The sequence below is a fragment of the Sarcophilus harrisii genome, chromosome 6, assembly GCF_902635505.1.
Source record: "Sarcophilus harrisii chromosome 6, mSarHar1.11, whole genome shotgun sequence".
Classification (NCBI taxonomy): Eukaryota; Metazoa; Chordata; class Mammalia; order Dasyuromorphia; family Dasyuridae; genus Sarcophilus; species Sarcophilus harrisii.
In genome coordinates, this window is record NC_045431.1 from 229,668,403 (window position 1) to 229,693,074 (window position 24,672).

At 40.9% G+C, this 24,672-nt stretch overlaps 1 protein-coding gene and 1 pseudogene across 1 annotated transcript; both read left to right on the forward strand.

Annotated features, from left to right (window-relative positions):
- The first annotated feature begins 3,218 nt into the window (after positions 1 to 3,218).
- On the forward strand, positions 3,219 to 23,937 carry ACCS (1-aminocyclopropane-1-carboxylate synthase homolog (inactive)). Its single transcript, XM_012552584.3, is given in 16 exon segments — positions 3,219 to 3,503; positions 5,779 to 6,057; positions 10,819 to 10,878; positions 11,846 to 11,916; positions 12,517 to 12,586; positions 14,326 to 14,392; positions 16,892 to 16,989; positions 18,207 to 18,284; positions 18,934 to 19,034; positions 19,642 to 19,731; positions 20,542 to 20,587; positions 20,697 to 20,838; positions 21,073 to 21,215; positions 21,797 to 21,950; positions 22,976 to 23,034; positions 23,036 to 23,937. Coding segments are annotated over 16 exon segments (1,755 nt in total). The 5' UTR covers positions 3,219 to 3,284; the 3' UTR covers positions 23,114 to 23,937.
- Positions 14,402 to 16,238, forward strand: LOC105750948 (annotated as a pseudogene).
- Positions 23,938 to 24,672: the final 735 nt, after the last annotated feature.

The window sequence follows — 24,672 nt, forward strand, 5'->3', positions numbered from 1 at the left end:
AGTACATTTTCTTACTGTGTACACCCAAGGAATTTTATTTATTTTTAAAAATGAACTTTTTTTTTGAAAATTCAGCCATAACGGACATTATTTTTATTTAGAAAAGTAAAGAAAAAAGTTTAAAAACACCCCAAAGCATAAGGATAGAGTTAGGGTACTTCTGTGTTTCAAATTTCAGAATGAAGAAATGAAAAAGAACACATGTGTATCTAACAATCCACATTTGAACACTAAAGAGCACCTACATTATTAAGTTAAAATGTAAAACATATTGTATTTAACTTATACTTTAACATGTTTTACATGTATGGGATTGCCTGCCATCTAAGAGAGGGGGTGGAGGGAAGGAGGAGAAAAGTTGGAACAGAAGTGTTTGTAAGGATCAAAAAATTACCCATGCATATGTTTTGTCAATAAAAAGCTATAATAACAAAAAAGAGAGGAAAAAAAGAAAGAAAAAGAAAAGTTAAAATGTAAAACCACTTATTTTTGGAGAGATTTGGGATATTCCTGGACATCTTTAGTACATTCTGTATCATCACACCTATGGTGTGAACATTGAGTATAATGAGGATCTTGGTTGATGTCATTAATTTAACATAATTTTTTTCTCTTTTTTATTTTTTCTTAGAAGGGTAGTGAATGGAGGGCTATATAAGGAAGTGAAGGTGATATAAAAACAAAAATAAAATTTTAAATTAAAAAGACTGGAAAATTTTCAAGTGCATTATAATCAAAGAAACATAAAATAAGTCAACTTTGAGATATGACCTCACCCATTCAATTGGCAATAATAATTAAAATCAATGATAGCAGGGTTTGCAGACAGGTACAATTGTTGCTGGTAGAACTTCAAATAGTACCTTCCCTTAGAAAGCAATCTGGGCGGGGGGGGGGGGGGGGGGGGGGGGGGGGGGGAAGAGACAATAACCAGGAGGCTGAGGTTGGCTAATCTCTTGAGTCTCTTGAGGGGGTTCCAAGGTGCATTGGGTTTTATCCATGGGTTGTCTCAGTAAGCTGAGTGACAGAGTCCTTGAAAAATTAGATGGGAGCAGGAGTGGGGTGAGGTGGAAGTGTGTGTGTGTGGGTGCTACAAGGTTATCTAATGAGGTCCAAACAGCCCCAAATCAGAAGCAGAGCAGTTCAAACATCCCCAGCCAATCAGCAGTGGTATCCAACTATGAGTGGCCCTTTCATTTCTAGCCTTGTTGAAATGAAATGACAAAGTCTTTAAAAATAAAGGCAAGGAGAGAAATCTGACAACTCTTGAAATTTTACCCCCCAAAATATTATCCCATTCTTTCATCCAATAATTTCATTGTTAGATCCATATATCCTCAGGGAATAAGCAAAAACAGAGCTACAAAATATTAATAGAAATATTGAAAACTATTAATAGAAAACATTATTTCTAATGGCAAAATGCTAGAAACTACCCCCCAATTTTTTTTATTTTTATAAAAAATAAAAGATCTAAATAAATCATGGTATATTAGCTTGAGGGAACAAGGAGAGAGACTGGGGCTGAGCACTTGGTTTAAGTGACTTGCACTGGTTCCTACAGTCACTCTATGCCAGAGAGAGGCTTTGAATCCAGGTGAGCTAGACCAATACACCCTCCCTGGAATACCAGGGAGCAATATAAGGAACTACAGACAGGCCTTTATGCAATAATGCAAAGAAGATAAATATATAAAATAGAGCTATAAGATATCTACAGTTGCCCAATTATTTAAAAAAAAAAGTAATGAAATTGACAGAAATGCTGGAGGGACTTTTTTTTTTCTTTTAAAAAGACTGGTTTTCCCTAGTTCCCTTACTTTGGAAGTGTAGAAGCTACTGAGGGGCTTGTCCCACCCACTCTGATATTCCAGTAAACTTTCATTTACACTGTTTCCTACCTGGGCCCATTTGTCCCTTCTTAGGCTGAACTTAATGGAAATGTTCAATGGGTTTAATTTTAATTTTTTGTTTAGTTTTAAGTATTAGTTTTCTGGCAGCTCAAAACTCCTTCCTGAGTTTCAGAAATCCCCAGTCTCGGCCTTCCTGTATGAAAGGCTTTCCCAACAACCTGCCTAAGTAAGGGTATGACTAAGAAGATATTATTTTATGAGTGAAATGCATTTATTTAAATTTCAGTAGTTGAAGAGACGGTTAAAATCGCTTTTTAAAAAATATATTTAACATTGAGCTTATAATGAATCACTTTAAAATGTTGAATGTCAAAGGTAGAAGAGATCTGAAAAAAGTAGAATGTCAGTTGAAAAGGACCTTAGGATATAGATCTAATATCTGGATAAGATCTCCAAGCACAAGATGTCAGAAGTAGATAGTTGGTTCATGGAAGGGAAGAGATGAGACTTTATACAGAAGAATATGGACTGACTGCTCAGAGGGACCTTAGAACAGAGCCTAGAATAGAGAACAAGTTTAGAACCTCATTTGTTTAAAATACATATTTCATATTTTCATAAGTATTTCAACAGAATTGGTTTCCTTTGTAATGCAATGTGCTTTTTTTTTTTTTTTGTGCTGATGTTTTATTTTATGAGCTTACAAATATGAATCTAGGAAAGGCTTCTTAAACTTTCTCCCCTAGCGACTTCTTTTTGACCGACTCATTATTACGCCAATGCTGGGTATATAGATATATAAAATAGGAATACAAAGCAAACTTTTAATGATGATCAACCTTATTTTCACGCCCCCCACACTGTTTTGAGGACACGTATAGGGTGGCGACCCCCAGTTTAAGAAGCTGGGGTCTATAGGCGCCCCTCGATTGTCGAAGAAGTCCGGGACACAGCAAAGGTGACCCTGTTATAGAATAGAAAACGCTGGAGTCAGAGCAGAGGTGAGTTCAAAGCCATCATTTTGACAGTTACTCCTCGGACGTCCTGGAAATCTCAGAACAAGTTTTCTCCTCTCCAGATCGGGACTACTCCCCTCCCACACGAAGATCAAATAGGCGCCGATGCGGTTTGTAAAGCGCTTTGCGCGCTCTAGAAGGCCATCTCGTTGAGAATTATCCAGAGGTGTCCGGATTAGCCGGAATCATGCAGGCTGGACACACTTTTAAATTTAATCTGCATCATTTTAAGTTTAAATTGAATCTGCATCATGAACATTTTACCCAACTCTACTTAAAGAGTAATCTTTGGTTTGTATAATGTGTCTCTTTCTGAGCTATAAATGCTCCTTCTGGTCATTTAACGATCGGTTCTACAGGCCGGCCCAAGAGTGAGTCCGGAGGCTAAAGAAAGGCTGCCCAAAGCGTCAGCGGAATGGGAGTGGGCCCTCCTCCGGCCCGGCGCCGCCCCCACACTCAGCGGGCGGGTTGGCAGGAGGCCGGGGTGCTCCTCCCACGCGGGGCCGGGCGCTTCGGGCCCAGCTGGCCAGGCTCTCCTTCCCCTTTCCCGGCAGCTCCTCTTCCGGGCTCTACGCCTGCGCCGAGCTGGGGACGCCACAATACCCTGGAGTGGGACCCGCACCTGAGCTGGGAAGTAAGTGTGCCTGGCTTTGGCCCCGCCTTCCTCCGCCTCAGGGGAGCGAGGACTTTCCTGGATCACTCACCCTTTCCTTACATGGGACACCCTCTAACCCCCCCCACCCCCACCCCCGCCTCTCGGGCCCGTTTCTGACTTATTCCCCCACTTTCCTGCAGAGTGTGATCCCAGTCCTGGAGGAGCCTGGGACCAGCTCCTTCCGCAGTGAAGTAGATAGCGCTGATTTGGGGCAAGTGAGCTGGCCTCCGAGGCTGACATTCTGGCTGCGTGTGCCCCCAAGCATTTAGGGTTAACTTCTCAGCGCCCCAGAGAAGGGGGCATTCGGTTTGGTGGAGGGAATCGCCACACTGGGAGTTCCCGATACTAATGCAATCACAGACTCACCTCCCCAAATAGTCACTTTTCTCCCCAAGCCTCCTCAAAAGAAAAGCAGGGCAAATAGGGATTTTCCGATCACTTAGAGCCACACCTCTTTCCACCTCTTCCCGCCTCCTTCTGAGCCTTGGTAGCTTTCTTATAATCAATGGAATCCTTTCTTCATTTAATTATTTTTTGTTTAATTTTTTTCTGGTTATGTATGTATATTAACTTTTTTTTTTTTAGTGCACATTTCTTTATGAATCATGTTGGGAGAGAAAAATCAAACAAAAGGGAAAAACTACAAGAGAAAAATAAAACAGAAAAAAGGGAACATAGCATGGATTGATTTACATTCAATCTCCACAGTTCTCTTTCTGGATGCAGATGGAGTTTTTCCAGCCAAAAATGATTAGGATTGCCTTGGATCTGCATTTCGTTTTAAAATTTAACATTTTATTTAATACCTCCCTAGCTCATTTACACTAACTGGGACCTCTTTTAAAACCTGAAAGTTTCCATTAAGTTCCACAAATATTTATTAAGCCCTATCTTAAGCTCTCTCTTTGCCTCTACTGTACATGATTTGTCTCTATTGTATATAATTTGTTATATAAACTTTCCCAAACTGGTAGAGGTTATTCTTGAATCTTCAGGGGTAGGTGGAGCTGCCCGAAGACCCCATCCTACAGTCTTTTGCATAGTGACTGATGATCCCTCCTTAGAACTCAGGAATAGAGGAGGCCCGGTTTTTGTTGGGTTGGGATTGTAGAGAAGCCTCCGGATTCTAGGAATGCTCCATCTCTTCTGTCTTAGAAAGGCCTGAAACTTTTCTCATTTTTCTCATCATAGAAATTAGTTCAGTAAACTTGTAGAAAGGGGTTCCTGAGTAGGAGCTCAGTGGTACATTCTGAGGGCACACTAAAGCAATTTGCTAGGCTTTAGAGAGAGGAGATTTGGCTGGAAAATCCCTGCCACTATTTAGCTTAGCCATAGCTTATTGGGAAATCCAGGAAACTCTTATTAAGTGTTATTTTGAATTTGTATATTAGAGATATGCAAAAAACATGTCCTCTGCCTTTTCCCCACCTCTAGTAATGAGATACTATAGTATAGTATAATATATATAGTATAGTATAGTATTGTATATTAGTATGTAATATAGTATATTATAGTATAGTATAGCAGGGATACTATAGTATAGTATAGTATAGTATAGCAGGAATACTATAGTATAGTATTAGTATAGTATAGTGTAGTATAGTGTAGTGTAGTGTAATGTAGTAGAATAGTAACGAATGGGGTTTTGCAGAATCTGAGAATGTCAGAATTGGGATGGAATTTGTGGAGCTCGAATTCACATCCTCTAACCTCATTTTATAGGTTAGTATGAAAAAAGGAATCGTCACACTGACTTTGGACAAGATGGTTTCCCACCAGAAGTGGTAGAGAGGAGTATTATTAAATGTGTTTTTCTCTTCTTCCTTGATTAAATTTTTTTAATTAAGGTTTTATTATTCAAAGTGATTTTAAAGGAAAAATGAAAAAAAAAATTAAGTGTGGCCAAGGGACTGAGCTTCTATGTCAGTCAGTCAGAAGTGTGCTAGAATCAGGAGGTACAGGGTTGGGAGAGAGCCCATTGCTAAATTTTCAGCATATTTAAGTTATCATCTGCCAATACTCCAAATGGGAGCTTTATTTATTATTTTGTTGATTATTTAGACTTAAGAAAGTGAGCGAGAAAATATTAATAAAGCAGATTAAATTTGAAAGTGTGTCCTAGTACATTTTAGATTTTGGGGGAAGGGTTGTTAAATTTTTACTAGCGCATCAGTGCTTCCAATCCAACCTACCTTTGATTTCAAGAAAAGTATCAGAAAACGATTTTAACTTCTATATCTTTATCTTCTTGTAGATGTTCAGCATTTTAAAGCAGGAGGACAGACAATTGGCCCCTTCCCCTGCTTTACCATTGGGCACTGACCATGGAGAGGGTCTGGGCAGGGAATCCTCTGAGAAGAGAGATGAGGAGCCTGCTGATTTCTATGGATTGGGTGATCCTGCTGCCAAGTTTTCCCAGATAAGTCCGTACCTCTCTTCTCGAGGAAGCATCATCAAATGTTTTCGGGATGCAGCCGAGGAAGGTTATAAGGCCTACCACTTGGATGAGTATGATGAAGACAAGAACCCTAACGTGAGCGCACCTGCCCTGGGAAGTCACAGGAAGAAGCTGGGGGGTAGGCAGTGTAGAGACGATAGAGTTGCTTCCAGCCCGAGCTGCATCTTGCCAATTAGGGGAGCTCCCAATTAATTTTTTAGTTTCCACCAAATAACCTTCTGACTAAGCAGGCTCCTATTGTTACCTTGATTAGAACATTGGGATCCCATTTCTAAAACTCAGTGTAGGACTTTGAAAATTGTCCAGGCTGCAAGAAAAAACACTGAGACAAAATGCTGAGCCAATGATACCCTATTAAAATGTCCATGGCCCCCTTCAATGAAGAGGAAGTCTTCCTCACAACCTGAGATGCCCATTTCTTCCAGGGCCTTAGTTTCATACCCAGACAATGCAGGAAAACCAGGCCAAAAATACAGTGTCTGATTGGTGGATAGACTTGGTCCTCCAGGATGGTCCACACAAAAAGCAGATAGACAAATAGGCTGGTGAGCAGACCTTAACAGACCTATCATTTCCTTCCAGGAGGGCCTACCAAAGTTAATGAACAGGTTTGTCTGATGAGTAGATATTAAAACATTTATGGTCCAACAGGCCAGTAGAAAGGCAGGCCACTGTCCGGCAGCCAGGATCACTCATTAGCTACGTGCTTATGGTAATCTCCCAACGTTGGGCAATAGAGGGGTCATGAAGGACAGAGGGGCAACAAATTAACTTGGGGGGGAGGAGGTTTTCCATGTAATTGAGTTACCTCTGGCACCATAAAATGGAAAAACAAGGTGGAAGTCCTCTAGTTGATTTCCTATGATTAAGCAAATGAACTTACAATTTGCAATTCACAGCTAATATACACAGCAAATCACCACTCCTATAGAATTATATCAAACTGATTAATGCTTAGTGGAATAAAATAGGAGTCCAATTAATCATCTGTCACAATATTTGAGAGTGATGGACAAAGCAAAATAATATGAAATCTAAGAGAGATAATATAAAGTCATCTTTGGATTAAAAATATTAAATAAATTTTTAAAAGATGAATTACATAGATGTAAGATCAAGGAGGTACAGACAGGCTTTTTTGGTTTGTATGATAAAGATCTGGAGATTTTTAGTAAAGCAGAAACTCAAGAAGAGAGAGTAAGTGACATGGAAGCCCCAAATAGTAATAGTGTCTTAGTGCTTAGTGTCCAGGACTAAAGTAATCATTGTCCTGCTGTTTTTGGCCCTGATCAGATCACATCTGGGGTGTTATATACAGTTCAGGGTACCACAAGTTGCAGAGCCTCTGAAGAAGCAATCAAGATGGGAAGGGCTTTGAGACTTAACTATACAAACATCAGTTAAAGGAACTGGAGAAGAGAAGACCTGGAGAGGCATATTTGTTGCTTTCAAATATTTAAAGGGTTTGATATGGAAGAAGTATTAGATTTGTCCTAGTTGGTCTCAAAAGGCCACGAATAAGAGAGAGGCAGATTTCCAAAGTTCATTGTAAGGAGAAACTTCCTAATGATTAGAGTTGTTCAAATGTGGAATGGGCTGTGATGGAAGGTGGTGAATTCTATCCCATTGAAGGTCTCCAAAAAAAATATGGAGGAGCTTTTGTTGGGAATGGTATCAAGGGAGCCCTTGTTTGTGTTTAAGTTGGCTTGTGTGACCCCTGAGATCTCTTTGTCTCCTGAGACTCTGTGAGTGAACAGGAGCCTGATTTGGAGTGTGCAATGTAACAATCAACATCTGCATCAGATCCCCCAGGACATTTCACTCAGGGGTCTGCAACCAGAGCCCTTTTTGGTTCCATGTACATCCTTTAATGGCTTATAGCCATAATAACAGAGCAAGTCTGCATCCATAGGTTGAGTCATCTCAGTAATTCAGAAATATGTACCAGAAACAATGAATCACTAGCCATGGAGGTGAGTAGTCTATTAGACTGAGTGAACTTGTACTAATTAAATCAAAGGATGACACATGATATATTATATATATATATATGTATATATATATATATACATATACATATACAATATGGTTGTTAAAAAAGATGACTCTTTTTCCTTAAAAGCTTATTGACCTAAATCCAGCCCTATTAGTTACCTCAGCATCAGTAATGGATAATTTGTTGGAAGGAAATGATGACTAATAGATAGGAATTTCTCTTCCAAATGTCTCAGTTTCTCACAATGACTACAAAGCAGTGTCATCCACGAATTTATCTAATTGTTTTAGGAGCTGTAGTTATATTTTCAACCTATATAACCAACTGAGGTGATGTGTTCCCTAACTTCACTTTCCCCAGTGTGAAAATAGAATTGCCTTCTATTTTTTCTTAGTTGACTTTACCCAATCTTCTAGTAACCCTTCATTGCTTCCCCTATTTCTGTCCCTATTTTTTATTTTTTACTAGTGTTCAATTAGTAAGTGTTCAATTAAATATATACTTTAAAACAGCATATACAAAATATATACTTAAAAACATAATAAAATATATAAAAATATATACTTTAAAACATAAAATATATACTTTAAAATAAATTCACAGTTATACATATAATCCATTTTCTTTTATTTGTATAATGAAATATTCATAATTTTGATGATTATAGACTTCATAACAACAATAATAACAAAAAATTGGGATGTAGAATTGATACCCAGGCAGACAGACTACAATGGGACTACTGAGTCTCTGGTCTGGACTCATTTACTGAAGCCTGAAATCTTATTCAAATTAAGCATCACTAAAACAATAAGATCTAAGTCCCTCCTGTATCTCAGTGGGAAGGGGACTTTTCTTATCCCTCAAAATAGACTTTATATTTCAAGAATATGCTGGTAGTCCGATCCTACTTTTTAATGAAGTCAAGAACTTGTTGTCATTTCTATGGGTTCAGAAGAAATGCTTATGATTCCTTTGCCATGTATCAATCCTGACCTGGAGCTCTGGGTTTTTAATAAAGAACAATAGAAATGTTAGCATTGGAAGGGCAGCTTATAAGACAGAACATAGAATGTCGGGAGGAATAGACATAAGAACATCATGCTGTCAGAGCTGGCAGGAACTTAGAATGTCATAGCTAAGGAGGGGGTTTTTAGAACATAAAATATCAGAAGCAAAAGAAATTTAGGACTTGGAATCTCACAGCAGGGAGGAAGTAGAGAATTTAAAATATTAGAATTGGAAGGAATTTTAGAACATAAAATATTAGAACTCAAAAGACCTTAAGAATATAAAGTGTAAGAACTGGAAAGAACCTTAAAACACTGTGTGAGGGTAAGAAAGGAGCATAGAATATAAAATGTTAGATATAGAAGGAATCTTAGAATATAGAATGTCTGACCTGGCAGGGATCTTAGTACTAGAACATAAAATATCACAGCTGGGATAAACCTTAGATTGTATGTTAACAAAACTAGAAGGTACTTTGAGAACAAAGGACATTAAAGCTGAAAAGATTCTTAGAGATCACTTAACTCAGTGGTCCCTAAACTTTCCAAATAGGAAGACTCCATTTAAATGTCAAAAACATGTTTCACTCATGTACGTGACAGTAGTTTTACTAGTAATATATGTTAATTGAAAAGATCCATTATGATAAAAGGTGTTATTCTTTAGTAATACATCAAGATGAATTTGCATTCATTATACATACTTTTGAGGAATAGTTCTATGTGTGAGAAATAATTTATCAAGTATTCAGAAGGTATGTTGGAATAGAATTGCCTGTAAATTTGAGGGCTTCTGTAATAATTCATTCTGCCTTTGTAGATAGATTTCCCTTTTTTTTTTTTTCACTTTGGAAATGAATGATTTCATTCAGCCTACTTTACTAAATATGAGCCGTTTCCTTATCCATAAAATGGGGATTATTACAAAAATATTTATAGCAGCTTTTTGTGGTGGCAAAGAACTGGAAGCTAAGGAGGTATCTATTTGTTAGTTGATGTATGGGAAGAGTGGGGCTTAACAAGTTATGATACGTGATGGAATATTGTGCTGTAAAGATTAATGAAGGGAATGGTTTTTAGAAAAACGAGATCTGTATAAACTGGTGTAGAACAAAGCAGCAAAACAATTAATACAATAACATCAACATCGTAAAGGCAAAACACTTTTTTTTTCCCTTTAGTAAAGCAATTAGAGTTAAGTCACTTGTCCAGGATCACACATCTAGTACGCATTAAGTACTCAGAACTTCCTGACTCCAGGACTGGTAATCTATCCACCACTTAGCTGCCCCAAGCCAAAATACTTCGTAAGATTTAACTCTCTGGTCAATACAATAACCCTTATTCCAGAGGAGCCATGAATGAAATATTTTATCCAACTATTGATATAGAGAGGTGATAGATTTAATATGCAAATTGAGACATAGCATTTTAGGACGTATCCAGTTGTGGAATTTGTTTTGTTAGGCGATGTATATTTGTTGCAAAAATTTTCTTTTTCTTTTTTTTCCATTGGACGCGGGGAAAGGTGAGAGGGCAAGAAAAGTAGATTTTTGCTCACTATAAAAATTAAATAGGGATCCTTACCTATCTCATGGAATTTTGAGAAAGTATTTTGAAAATCTTAAAGAATTATGTCAATTCTATCATTATCACCAAGAGACTCCATGCCTTTTTGTTCCTATAAGAATGGAATACTCAACGAGTAGAGGGACCTGTTGGGGTCCTGCTAGTTCATGGCATTGGTTAGGGTGGGGTCTTCCCCCCTTACAGAGGCAGCCTTGTCTACTATACCTGTCCCACGTCTTCTTCTCTCCCTCCAACCTCCAGGGAATCATTAACCTTGGGACCAGTGAAAACAAGCTCTGTTTTGACCTGCTGTCCAGCCGGGTGAGTCTTGGGTGTTCATTTGAAGATATTCGTGTTGCTTTTCCTTGAATGTCTCCAGGGGATATCCCAGAAACCACTGAGGGGGAATGTCACAATTCTTTTTCTTGACTGTGGGAATGGCCTTTCAAGGGATAGCCGAGGCAGGAATGAGAAGGCATGGGAGACAAAAAGAGTTTTTGGGCAGGTGAGTGATTTTGTCTGGGCTGTGTGCCCGTGTCTCACTAAAATGTGTATGTGTGTGTGTGTATGTGTATGTGTGAGTGTGTGTGTGTGTGTGTGTGTGTGTGTGTGTGTGTGTTCATGTGTATTCTCTCACAGAGGAAAGAATATTAGATTTGAGGTCAGGACCCTCCTACATATTCTTTCTCTGAATTCTCTCACGACCTCAGTTTCCACATCTGTAAAATGAGGTAGATGTTACGAATCCTTCCCAGGGTTCTCATGGGAAACACATTTGGTAAAACAATAAGCACTAACAAGAAGCATCATTAAGTGTCTTCTGGACAATCCGACACTGCCCCTGCCTGTATTATAGTCTGGCCATTGACACAAATGTGCAATTAGCTCTCACCAAGTTCTTTAGAAACCTTCTCTCATTTTGTCCACAGCGGCCCTGTGAGGGAGGGAGGCTAAATAATATAAGCCCCAGATTTGTTTTTAGGGGTGGTTGTCACTGTGATTCCACTGATGTAGGGGATGCCTGGGAAGGAAAGCTCTTCTACCTTGGCAAGTAGAGCGACTTAGAGGGTGCCTTCGGTGCTAGAAGAGTAGGTGACTTACCCAGGCTTACAGAGCCAATGGGAGCTCCAGGCAGGACTTGAATCTGCCACTTCCTGACTTCTGGAGGCTGGCTATTAGTTGTGTTTGTCTCACATGGGAGACCTTTGCTGCTCCCCCTCCCCACTTTGGGCCTCCCAGGCCTGTGCACCTGCCAAGGTCCCACTGCTCTATCTTCTTTCCCCACCAGCTGAATCAGAGGGACATGCAACACATTGAGCCTCCCATGCTGCAGTATCCCGACTGGAAAGGACACAGGTGGTTAGTAGCTCCCAGCTGCTTTGCTTTCTGAGGACATGGGTGACTGACTCCTGGGGAAAGTGGGAAGGGGGTGGTCCTTGGGGTCATAGGAATTAGGGCTGCAAAGGACTTTGGAGATCATGTAGAGCAAGTCCATCTATTACAGAGGAGGAAGCTTAGAGTGATAGAAGGGACCTTAGACTAATCTAGAACATGGTATTAAGGTTGGAAGACATCAAGGCTGGAGTTGAAAAAAGAGTCAAAGTTAGAAAGGACCTTAGAACAGAGAATGTCAGAGCTGGGAAGGACCGTGGAATGTGCACTATCAGAGCTGGGAAAAATTTTAGAACAGGGAATGTCAGAGCTGGGATGGACCTTAAAACAGAGAAGGCCAGTTCTGGGAAGGATCTTAGAACAGGAAATGTCAGAGCTAGAAAGGACCATAGAACAGAGAATGTCAGAGCTGGAGAGACCTTTGAACCTTGGCCTTCAGAGATGGAAGCCTCTATAAGACATGGCCAGGGGTGGGGGGGAAGAGGAGGGATGACCCTGAAGGTCAGCCTGATATGGCTTTGCGATCATTGCTGCCTCAATACACATGTTTGTTGACTTGTTTCACAGGCTTCGGGATGAGGTGGCTGGGTTCCTGACCTACTACTGCAAGGCCCCTGTTCCGCTCAAGCCAGAGAATGTGGGTAATCTTGTTCTTCAGCCCCTGGGGAACTTGGGGGTAATGGTTGTGCTCTATGGGTAGGGATGGGGTGGAGGCTGGCCTAGCTGGCATTTTCTTAGTTTTTTGTATTAGGAACTGTTGGGGAAGGATTTATCATCCTTCTCCTGTTCTGAGTAGGAAGTATCCATCCATCCATCCATCCATCCATTCATCTGTTTGTCCATCCATCCATCCATCCATCCATTCATCTATTCATCCATCCATCCATCTATTTGTTCTCCATCCATCCATCCATCCTTTCATTCATCTGTTCATCCATCCATCCATCCATCTGTTCGTCCATCCATCCATCATCTCATCAGAGAGCAAACATTGCTTAAACACTTACTGTGTGACAGACTAGGGGAGATGCAGGGTTTAGATAAGATATTCCTCATTCTGATGGAACTTTTGCTGCTGTAGGGGACTAGAGGGAGGGAGGGAATAAGTATTTATGAAGCATCTATTATATACTATCTGCTAGAGCTTAAATATTATCCCATTTGAACATGTTTAAAATCATCATTATAACTTCTGACATTTTACATATCACTTTGCATATTTTATCTCATGCCATCTTCACAGCCACCTTGTGAAAGGTGCTATCTTTATACAGAAAGAGGAAACTAAGGCACAAGGGAGGAATAGTTAAATGGCTTGACTAGGAACATGCAGCTAATAAGGGACGAACCTCAGCTTTGAACCTGTATGTTTCTGACTCCTAATCTAGTTTGCTTCCTTTGGTAACGTTCTGTTTTGTACCAATTTATGATTTACTTAGTTTAGGGATTTCCCAGTGAATACCTCTCTCCTCTGGCATGGCGGGCTGGCCCCTCTTCCACACCATCCCAGCTTCTCTGATAAATAGAATATCCCTAGATAAGACCATTAGAGATTGGGAATATGAACCAGTGAAGTGTTTCAGAGAGGGCTTCCTGGAGGAGGAGGTCTTATTTGAGTTGGCTTTTAGAAATGGGAGCAATGCAGGGTCTAGCTGTGATTCTCTTTCTCATTTTGTTCTGTCTTCAAACTGCAATCTCCCCCCTCCAATCTGAAGTGCCTTTGAAATGATCACAGGCTCTTCATATCTCATCCTAAGTGGAGATTCTCGGCTGTGTTTTCACTTAACCTGGGAGCTCCCCCTGAGCAGGAAGGGCTTTCCCTTCTCTCCCCAGCCTCAGTCCCCTAAGCCTGAGGAAAAGGAGGCAGCCACGCCATGTGAGGGCAAGTTTCCCTTGTTAAAAGCTCTCTTTTTCTGGAGATGCCCTAATCTTTGTTTCATCTTTACCTAGAGGCAGCTAGGTAGCACAGTGGCTAGAGGGCTTGGAGTCTAGGAAACCCTCAGTTCAAATCTGATCAGAGACCCTTATGAGCTCTTTGACTCTGGGTGAGTCATTTAACTTGTCTGCCTCAGTTTTTTCAACTGTAAAATAGGGATAATAATAGTACCTACTTGTAGGACTCAGATACGATATTTTTAAAACATTTAGCACATTGTCTGGCACATAATAGGAACAATACTTAATTTTCCTTCATTTCTCCCTTTCTTCTCTTCCTTTCTTCTTTCATCCCTCCTTCCCCCTTTCTTTCTTTCTTTCTTTCTTCCCTCCCTTTCTCCTTCCCTCACACTTCTTTTTTCCCTTTCTTTCTCCATCTCTCCCTTCCTTCCCTTCTCCTTTTCCTCTTTTCTTTCTCCCTTCCTTCCTGTGTCTTTTCAGGTGGTAGTGGTGAATGGTTGCGCCTCCCTCTTCTCTGCCTTGGCTACAGTCCTGTGTAATCCAGGGGGTGAGTGAGTTTTTCTGAGTCACAGGGCGCTGGGATCTGGGTTGTGATGTGATCAGGAGTAACTGAGAAGGCCCCAGGCACCAGGCTTAAAGAGTCACCTTCACATCATTTTCCCTTTTTTCTAATGCCTTCTTGGTCATAGATTAAGATTTGGAAGGAAATTTAGTGAGTATCTAATCCAAGAATTCTTAACCTAGTGTTTATAGATAGCTCCCACTTCACAACCAAAGGGTCTGTAGACAGATTTTAGAAGGTCCATGAAGTTGTATTTCAGAGGGTCCATGAAGACAGACTTTAGAAGGATCATGAAGACAGATTTTAGAGAGTCCATGAATTTGGATAGAAAACAAATTACAGTTTTATTTTCACTCATCTCTATCTGAAATTTAGCACTTCTTTCAATTATGAATATAAACATCATTCTGAGAATGATTGTGAATGTGGTAAACCACACTGTCAAAAGGATTCATGGTACAATAAAGGTTTAGAACCTCTTATTTGGTTGAACCTCATTGATTTTTAGAGAAGTAAACTGAGGCCCACAGTGACTTGCCCACAGTCACACAGGTAGTAGATAAAAGAGCTGGGATCTGAACCAGTCTTTTGCCTCCAAATTCAGGTTTTTATTCATTGTATCATATTGGTATCAGGAAATGCAAAGAGAAACAAATTTGGAATCAGAAACACCTAGGTTTTAAATCCTAATATTGCTATTTAACTATCTCCATAATGTTATCATGCTGTTGTGTTGACCTTTATGGGATCAGAGCTTTGTCATTTATAGACAAGGATCTTCCAGAACCGGGATGTTCTATTCTTCACCATAAGGTTCATGCTGTGGTAGGCATTCTAATGGATGACACAGAACCCCTCATTATGGCGATAAAAGTGGGAATGGCCCTACAGGAGCCGTATACCAATATTGGTGGATTGGATAACCAGATTTAAAAACTGAAGGCATCAGAGGAGCTTTTCCTCACTCACCTTCAGTAGTAGGAAAAGCTGGGGATTAAACCATCTGAAAGAGCCATTCCATGTGGTCTGTCCGGCCCAAGTAAAACCTTGTGAGTCAAAAGTATAGCAAACCAGACCTGAGCAACCCTCCTCTGCATTATTGGTACTTGGCTTATTCAAAAGTACTTAGGAGATGAATTTTTCTGAGTAACTGAGGAACGTGCTCCATCAATTGTCTTCATTGATAAAATCCATACCATTGGGACCAAAAGGTACATTTCAAATTCAGATGGAGAAAGAAAAATTCAGTGAACAATGATAAAATTGTCAAATCACTTGGATGGGTTTGTCTCTAGGGGAGATGTGAAAATGGTTATGGCCACAAACTGAATGGAAACTTTGGATCCAGCACTAATTAGACCCGGATGTCTTGACTAGGAGATCAAGTTCTGTTTGCCAGATGAAAAGTCCAAGAAATGCATCTTTCAGATTCATACAAGCACAATGACTTTGGCAGATGATGTAACTTTAGATGATTTTTTTTCTGGCTAGAGATGATGTCTCTGGAGCAGACATCAAGGCAATTTGTATAGAACCTGGTCTGATGGCTCTAAAAGAATGTGGAATGAAAGTAACAAATGAAGACTTTTTAAAAAATCTAAAGAAAACACACTTTATAAGAAACAAAAAGGCACTGCAGAGGAATTATCTCTAATTGAGATTTAAATATATAATACTAAATTTACGTATTATATAATTATCTGTAATTGTGATATATTATCATAAAATAAATGAATTGTTAATCAATTTGCATGTTATTCATATATGATGTGTGGGGTACCCATTGAATTGTGCTCTTTTTTTGTTCATTCGTGTTATAATGTATTCCACAGTAAAAAAAAAAAAAAAAAAAAAATTCTCTCTCAGAAGGAAATAAAAAAGGGTTGATGACAACATTTTGGTGAAACCCTGTATCTCTGATCAGATTTCCCTGGGCCAGGATTACCTTTACAGAATCATTAGGTTAGAACTGGTAGGGATTTTAGAGATTATTAAATTTAAGCCTATCATTCCATTTTACCCTTTTAAACATATGAATTTTTTTATTAAATTTTTTCTTTCTCCCCTCTACTCTTCCAGTTAAAAAAAATCAAAATCCTTGTAAATATTCGATCAAGCAAACCTTCATTTTACACAAATATAAAATCTCAACTTTTCAGTCTCTCTCACCCCAAATACCCAGTCTTTTGCCAAGGCTTGTCACATAAGATGGAACTTGAATGCAGACATTCTGACTGCACTGTATCACACTGCTTCTGATGACCTCCAAGATCTCAACTTTGGGGTCTGAATGTTGAGAGATATAAAAATCTTCTAGGACCAAAAAAACAAAACACCAAACTCTTATTAAATGTTCCTAAAACACCAAAGATGGTTGATCCTAAGGTGAGAGAGTGGAAAGTAGGGATGGGGTAAAGATTGCTGAGTAGGATGGTAGGAGAGAATCTCATTAGAATGACATCCTTTTCTACTCTTTGCTTTCAGAGGCTTTTCTGATCTCCAGCCCTTATTATGGGGCCATCACTCAACACGTATATCTCTATGGGAATGTTCGACTGGTTTATGCTCATCTGGATAGCAGGGTAAGAGATTCCAGCACTCCCAGATGGAAATCTGAGCTCCCAGATGGAAATCTGAGCTTAATGGATGGTTGAACCCCAAGGAGAAAAGGAACTTTTCTGAGTTTTGAATGTGCACTAAGGTGGAGAAGATGATGCATCTGAAATAGCCAGGACTAGAGGTGAAAGGGAAGAGAAGTCACATCACCTTCCATATAGCTCAGGGCTAATCTCAGGTTGGGATTCTCAGTGGACTTCAAGCGCTAAACTGGAGAAGAAATGGAATTAGTCTTCTAGGCTAATGATGGGGAGGGTGAGACACACATTTGTGTGAATAGTTATCCCCCACAGACATGTATGGGAAAGGTAGTTTCTCTAATCAATCAATAAGCATTTTACTGAGCACTTCCTATTTGCCAAGTGTTGTACTAGATACTGGAGTTACAAAGACAAAAATGAAACATCGTTGGCTTCCAAGGAACTTCTACTTTATCAGTTGACAACATGATATAATGTAACATAAAAAACACCTAGTATAGTGTCAGGAACTTTACAAATATCTCATTTGATTCTCATTGGATCCCATCCAATCTGGAAGGTAAGTGCTATTATGATTCCCATCCTTACAGATTAAGAAACTGAAACAGAGAGACATTAAGTATCATACCTGTTTACAAAGCACATGCAAAATCTATATAAAGGATTTTTTGGGGGTTGCTGCTAGCAACTATGGGAATCGGAAAAAGTCTCCTGAGAAATGGTACCTGAGCTGAGCACTTTTGAGTCAAGAGGTATGGCTAAGGAAAGAAGGGCTGTCTTTTGAAATATGGATTCCATCTACTTGTAGTAGGTTGGAGATGAGGGATTTGGGGAGGAGTAAAGAAGGGGGCTGTCTACTGGCTGATTCCACCCTCCCCCCCATTGGAAAGAGAGGAATGCATTTCAAGGGAACAACCAATTAATTAAAAGGCAAGGAGACAAAATGGAAACTGTGCATAAAGGAGCAATAAGAAATCCAATTTAACCCTACTGTAGGGAACATGAAAGAGAGCAACATGTGAGGAGGCTGGGAAGATAGATTGGGGTCAGGTTATGAAGGTTTTAACTGCCAAAGAAAGAGATTATTTGTAATCCCAGAGGTGATAGGGAGCCATAGAAGTATGGGAAGAAAGGGTGACTTAGAGTTCAGGGTCTTGTCCATCAGTGGGATTGAGCACAAATAATTTGAAAAGTTTTTCCAGGTCACTGAGATGGACGGTCGCCCCTTCCAACTTACAGTCAGGAAGCTGGAGATAGCCCTTCAGGGAGCCAAGTCTGAGGTATGTGGATCTCAGCCCAAAATCAGTGGATGGAAATTGATGACCACAATCAAGGCTGATTCCTTCGCTTCGGGAGTCTGTGGGTTCATTTGGGATATGGGAGGGGCATATCAAGAAATAAATAATTCTTCTGAGTGGGAAATAACCATGTAAGGATTCATCTTCTCCAACAGATTGCTATGTGACTTTGAGCAAGTTTCTCCTGCTTCCTTGAACTGAGTTTCCTGACTTGTAATATGAAGGCATTCTGTCTTCAGAGATGAGAGCGTCTGGAATTGATTTAGCATTTTAAGATTTGCAAAGCACATCATATATGTCATCTTATTCCCATGACAACCCTGAGAGAGGTGCTATCTATTATACAAATGAGGAAACTGAGGTAGAGAGAGTAGGTGAGGACTACAAATCTAAGGGAGTTTCTGAGGCAGCATTTTTAGATTCAAGGCCCATGCAATCTATTGCACTCCCAGCCATCTCTGATTTCTGAAGGTCTTTCCAGCTCTAACAGTTTATATAATTTAGTGATACTGTCCTGAGTTGTGATTCTAACTATGGGGGTGGTGATGGACAAATTTAAGCAGTGGTGGATGGAGTTAAGTTACCCACTTCCTGCTCCATTCACTCAGTCCACATGCTCATGTTGTTTCAGGGAATTAATGTCAGAGGTCTCATTCTCATCAACCCCCATAACCCTCTGGGAGACATCTACTCTCAGGAACAGCTGCAGGAGTACTTGGACTTTGCAAAGAGGTGTGGTCTTGCCCCTTCCTTCCCCCCTCCCCCCCTCTTTTTTATACTTGGCTGAAAATTGGAAGCTCTCAGGTGTTGGGCCTTATGTATGTGTTGGTGGGAAGGGATAGAATCCCTTTCCTTCTGAAATATGGATTCCATCTACTTGTAGTAGCCTGGAGATGAGGGATTTGGGGAAGAGTAGAGAAGAGGGCTAATGGTTGACTCTACCCCCCACCCCTGTTGGTTCTCAAAGAGAGCCACCCATTGAGAGATTATTCTATGGATGTTGGAATTGATTATGGAGTTCCATTATTTCTTCATTTTTTAAAATACACATTGCTTTATGAATGATGTTGGGAGAGAAAATCAGAACAAGAGGGAAAAACCATGGGAGAGGAAAAAACCCCAGAAAAAAGAAATGAACATAGCATGTGTTGATTTACATTCAGTCTCCATTGTTCTTTTTCTGCATGTAGAGGTGTTTTCTATCCAAAGTTTATTGGGATTGCCTCGGAATTCCTGGTATTCCTGGATAAGAGATAGGGACAAAGAGTCATGCTCTATCAGTAGGCCTATTGTAGAGCCCCAGGGTCCCTTTTACTATCTCTCCTTTCCTCCCGTCCAGGCATGAGCTTCATGTGATAGTGGATGAGATATACATGTTGTCAGTTTTTGACGAGTCCGCCATGTTCCAAAGTGTCCTAAGCATGGACAGGTGAGGGCTGAGGATGTGTTGGTGAGAGCTGGGACACATCCCCCACTCCCTAGAAAACCCAATTAGAGCATGTTACCCGGGATATGGGCTGCTGTGGGAGCCAGTTCTCTAAGAACCTCTGCATGTTGCCCAGTTTCATGCTTCCTGAACATCCTGCACGCTGGGGCTTCCTTCTCCTGAGCAATGCTTCCAGTGAAAACCAACAAGGGACGTGAGCTCTGAACGCCTTCATGTGGTGTGGTGGAAAGGAAATTCTGAGGTCTTGTTACCTGTGTGACCTTGGACAAGTCATGTAATAGTTTATCTCAGCTTAGTTTATTCATCTGTAAAATGGTAACAATAGTAACATATAAGATATATGATTCTTATGAAGCTCAAATGCCTATCTTCTGTAAGCCTTGAAGCCCATATCAATGCTAGCTGTCATCCTTAACTCATCATTCTTTGAATGACTCTGTGAGGTACTTTGGGAAATTAAAATCCTCATTTCTCAGATGAGGAAGCTGTGACTTAGAGGGATGTATTGACTTGCCTTTGGTCACACAGCTGGGGTTTGACTTTGGATCTCTTGGTTCTGAAAAGCCATTGGGTTCTTTCCACTGCATTGAGAGGCATAAATGAGGAAAACTGACAAGAAGAAATTAAGTGACTTATCCAGAGCTCTATGGAAAGTCAATGGCAGTCAGTGTTAGGCCCTAAATCCATCCATCCATCTATCCATCCATCCCTCCATTGAATATTGAGAGTCATGTGTTTTTTCTAATGGATCATATTGTGCTTCCTGTTCCTTTGTGTATATTCTCACTACAGGCTTCCTGATCCCCAGAAGACCCATGTGATATGGGGGACCAGCAAGGTAAGCCCCACATCAGACCAAACTCAGAATACCGGAGTGAAGGAAAGAATGAGTTTCTCTCTGGAAGTTGAGGAAGGGTTGGCCAATATTCAGAGCGTTTTTTCTGCAGGACTTTGGGATCTCAGGCGTGCGCTTTGCCACCCTCTATACCGAGAATCAGGACATAGCCAATGCCGTGGCCTCCCTTGGTTGTCTGCATGGCGTCTGTGGTACTACCCAGTACCAGATGGCACAGCTGCTTCGGGACCGAGGTGACAGAGCTGGGCTTCCAGCCTGAAGCTGGCGGGTCTTGGGTCAGTTAAAAAAATTAGGGGAAGGTGTGGAAAACTCTCCAGATAATAAGATTTGCCCTTCTCCCCCACTGTGATGAGCCTTGACAGTAAATAGGGAGGAGAAGCTTCTACTGTTAAAATCAGGGGGGTGATGTTCAGTGGAATTGGTGGATTGGTGCAATTTCTCTCTGGGGCTCCCTTCCACTTGGACAGATTGGATCAACCAGGTATACCTGTCCGAAAACCATTCCCGGCTTAGGGCTGCCCACGCCTACGTCACAGAGGAGCTGGAGACATTGGGCGTCCCCTTCCTCAGGACCAAAGCTGGTTTCTTTGTCTGGATAGACCTGAGAAAAGTAAGGACAGTTGTGGTTTGGAGTCAATTCTGGTTAGATAAAGCAAGGGTTTCTTCATCCAGTGGTTGAATAAGCATTTATGTGCCAGGTACTGACCTCTCCGATCCAGACACAAAAATGAAATAGACCTTATGTCCTGGGGGCGGGGGGGGGGGGCAAAAAGATTCAAAAGTTCAAGTAGATAAATAAATGCAAAAATATACAAAATAATTAGAAAGTCCTTTTGGACATGGGAGAAAATTAGCAAGGAGAGAGAGAGAGAGAGAGAGAGAGAGAGAGAGAGAGAGAGAGTGTGTGTGTGTGTGTGTGTGTGTGTGTGTGTGTATTGGGGGAGGAAATCAGGAAAAGTTTCCTGTAATAAACAATATACCTAGAAAAATCACATGGAAAGGAGTGTTATCCTAGGGGCAATAGGAAGCCACTAGATGATCTTGCGCAAGGGAGCAATGGATGTAGAACAGAGAATGGACATAGCTGGATGTTAGCTTGGAAGCTGATGGAAAATGATTCTCAGGGAGGGAAGATTTGAGGTTGGGAGACCAAGGCTCCTGAGCTTCTTGCTTTGTTTCCCTTGTTCCTAGTACTTGCATACAGATACCTTTGAGGAGGAGTTCTCCTTGTGGCGCCGTTTCCTGGACCACAAGGTACTTCTGTCCTGTGGAAAGGCCTTTGAGTGCAAGGAACCTGGCTGGTTCCGCCTGGTCTTCTCTGACAAGATTCACAGACTGCGGCTGGGTGAGAGCGCGCTGCCCTTTTCCTGGGCACTGAGCCCTTGCCTCTCTTCTTCCTACTAGACTGGTAAACTCTGTATCCCTAAAATTATCTCCATATCTCACTATATCTTTTACTCCTCTACCTTCCTTTTGATCTTTTGGGGCTTGTGTTTGATGTATGGCTCCTCCCTTAGAACTTCTCAGCCTTAATAAGTGTTTGTTTCCTTTCTTTCTTTTTCTTTCTTTCTCTTTCTTTCTTTCTTTTTCTTTGTTTCTTTCTCTTTCTCTGTTTCTTTCTTTTTTTATTTCTCTCTCTTTTCCTTCCTTCCTTTCTTTCTTTTTTCCTTCCTTCCTTTCTTTTTTTTTTATCATTCCCTTGTCTTCTTTCCTTCCTTCATCTCTTCCCTTCTATTTGTATTCCTAACACTTAACACAGAGTAATTGCCTAATAATTCTTTCATCTCTCTATTTGTACATCAATCTATCCACTCATTGATTCAATCTTCCTCTTGGTTTCATCAACCCTTCCTACATGCTTCCTATGTGCAATCCTCTTGTTTCAAAACTGGGAATATAAAGACAAAGTGCATTAAACAAACATTTATTAGACTCCTGCTGTATACTGTAATAGGAACAGGGGATATAAGATAAAAATTAAGCAGGTCCTACCTTAAGGAGCTTCATGCTTGCTAAGGGGAATAAGATATTGATCAATCAATCCTAATTTATTAAGTGTCTGCTGTGTACATGGCAAATGGGGGTTCTCAGAGAGTCTGTTTTATCAGATCATATAAGCTCAAGTGTGACAAGGCAAAGAGGAGATCCAGAAACAAACAATGTAGTTAAGATTGAGAATGGGGAGAGTATTCTTGGCAGAGGGTATCTGGGAAGGCTTCATGGAGAAGCTGGCCTCAAAACTGAGCCTGATGGGAAAAGTACTCCACCAGGAGGGTGACCCTTTTAGAGACCCCTCAGTTTTTCTTTGCCCCTCCTTCCCAATTCCCACTGGTACCTTCCTGCAGCTTGTTCCTTCCCTTTTTTCCTCAGGCATGCAGCGAATCCGGGAGGTGCTTGGGAAGGAGCCCCAAGTGGCCAAGACCCCTTCCCCCTGCCAGCCCCTGGAGAAGAGCATTCAGTCGAGGTGAGGCGGCCTCTGACTCAGAGCCCAAGAATCTGGTTGTCTGACAGGCCACAGAAGAGCAAGTGTAACAGAGCAGTTTATCAGAGGCAGCCTCGGTAACCCGGGAGAGAGACTGTACTTCAGACTGTTGGCAGACCATGTATGATTCTCCCCCTATTTCTCCTTCTGCTCAAGCAGAATGGGCAGGAAACTACCTGGAAAAGCAGGCTTCCGCTCCTCTCCCAAGGAGTCCTCAGCCCCTTCTTGCCCCTTCACTTAAAAGTGAAATAAAGGCTTTCTCTTTGAGAGCCTAATTGTTTTCCCTGTCATTCAGTCAGAAAGCTGATTGCTCTATGCTGGGCTCTGTGCCAGGTACTGGGGGCACAGAGACAAAACCAAACGAACCCTGCTCCTTTCAATTCCATTGGGAAGACAAGCTGTACACATGTCAGAACTGGGACTGGGAACTGGAAGAAGGTGGCCCTGGTGAGGAGCTGCCTCTGCCACTGCGGGCCAGAAATCTCTCAGCAACTCATAATCTTGGAGAGTCACCCAGAATACTTTGAGGACAAAGAACTTGTCCAGACTCACAGCTGAGATGTATCAGAGGCAAGATTTGGATACTCTGTCCTGACTCTGAGACCAGCTTTCAAATACATTTTTATCGATGACTTTTGTTTTTATATTGCCTCAATTTCTTCTTGTATACACTCCTCTGCCCCACTCTCAGCCATCTCATACACCAACCAACTGGAGATCAACTTCCTACCCACTGAGATAGATTTCCTGCTTATTCCAGCAGATGGAGCCTTTGACTTTTTTTGGTTGTTGTTTTTGTTTTTTGGTTAAGGCAATTGGGGTTAAATGACTTGCCCAGGGTCACACAGGAAGGAAGTGTTAAGTATCTGAGTTCAGATTTGAACTCAGGTCCTCCTGACTTCAGGGCTAGTGCTCTATCCCCTCTTCTTTGATATTTTTTGAAAATAAAACATTTGTTGTGTTCTCTTTTTTTTTTTTTTTTATAATATATGATCGTTCTCTCTGGGAGCAGGTTTCTTGGGGAGGTTTCTGGAGGCAGCCTTCATTTAAGTTCAGAGTAATAATCACCTCAAATACAGCCAGCTGATAAAATCCAAACCTTTATTTTCTCCTCCCAAGCCCGGTTAGCTTTCTTCTTTAGAAGCCTCTCTCTCTCCTTGGTTCTAAGAGCTTTTGCAGCTTTGTCCTTTGCTTCTGCCTCTGCTTTCTTCAGCTTCCAGCCAGCACAAAGGTGGAAGATGGAATGAATCTGACTCCACCTTCGAGAGTGGGCTTGTAGGCTTCCTTCCAGAGTGCTCTTTGGCCCTAAGAGCTTCTTGCTTATATGAACTCTCTAAAGATGTGAACACAAGCATTGTTTCTATCAGTTCCACTCATACTTTGTTTCTTCTGGCCCATAACATCTCCTTGTAGGATCAGATCGATCATACTGAACATGCTAAATTAGATAATTATTGTCTCTATCAATTCTAATGACTTAACAGCTTGTAAGGATTCTAACAACTATATACCTTTAAGGTCATGTAAATATAAAGGCCCTTGGCTGCTGTAGGGCATGAACAAATATCTGATTTGGAAGCAAGAA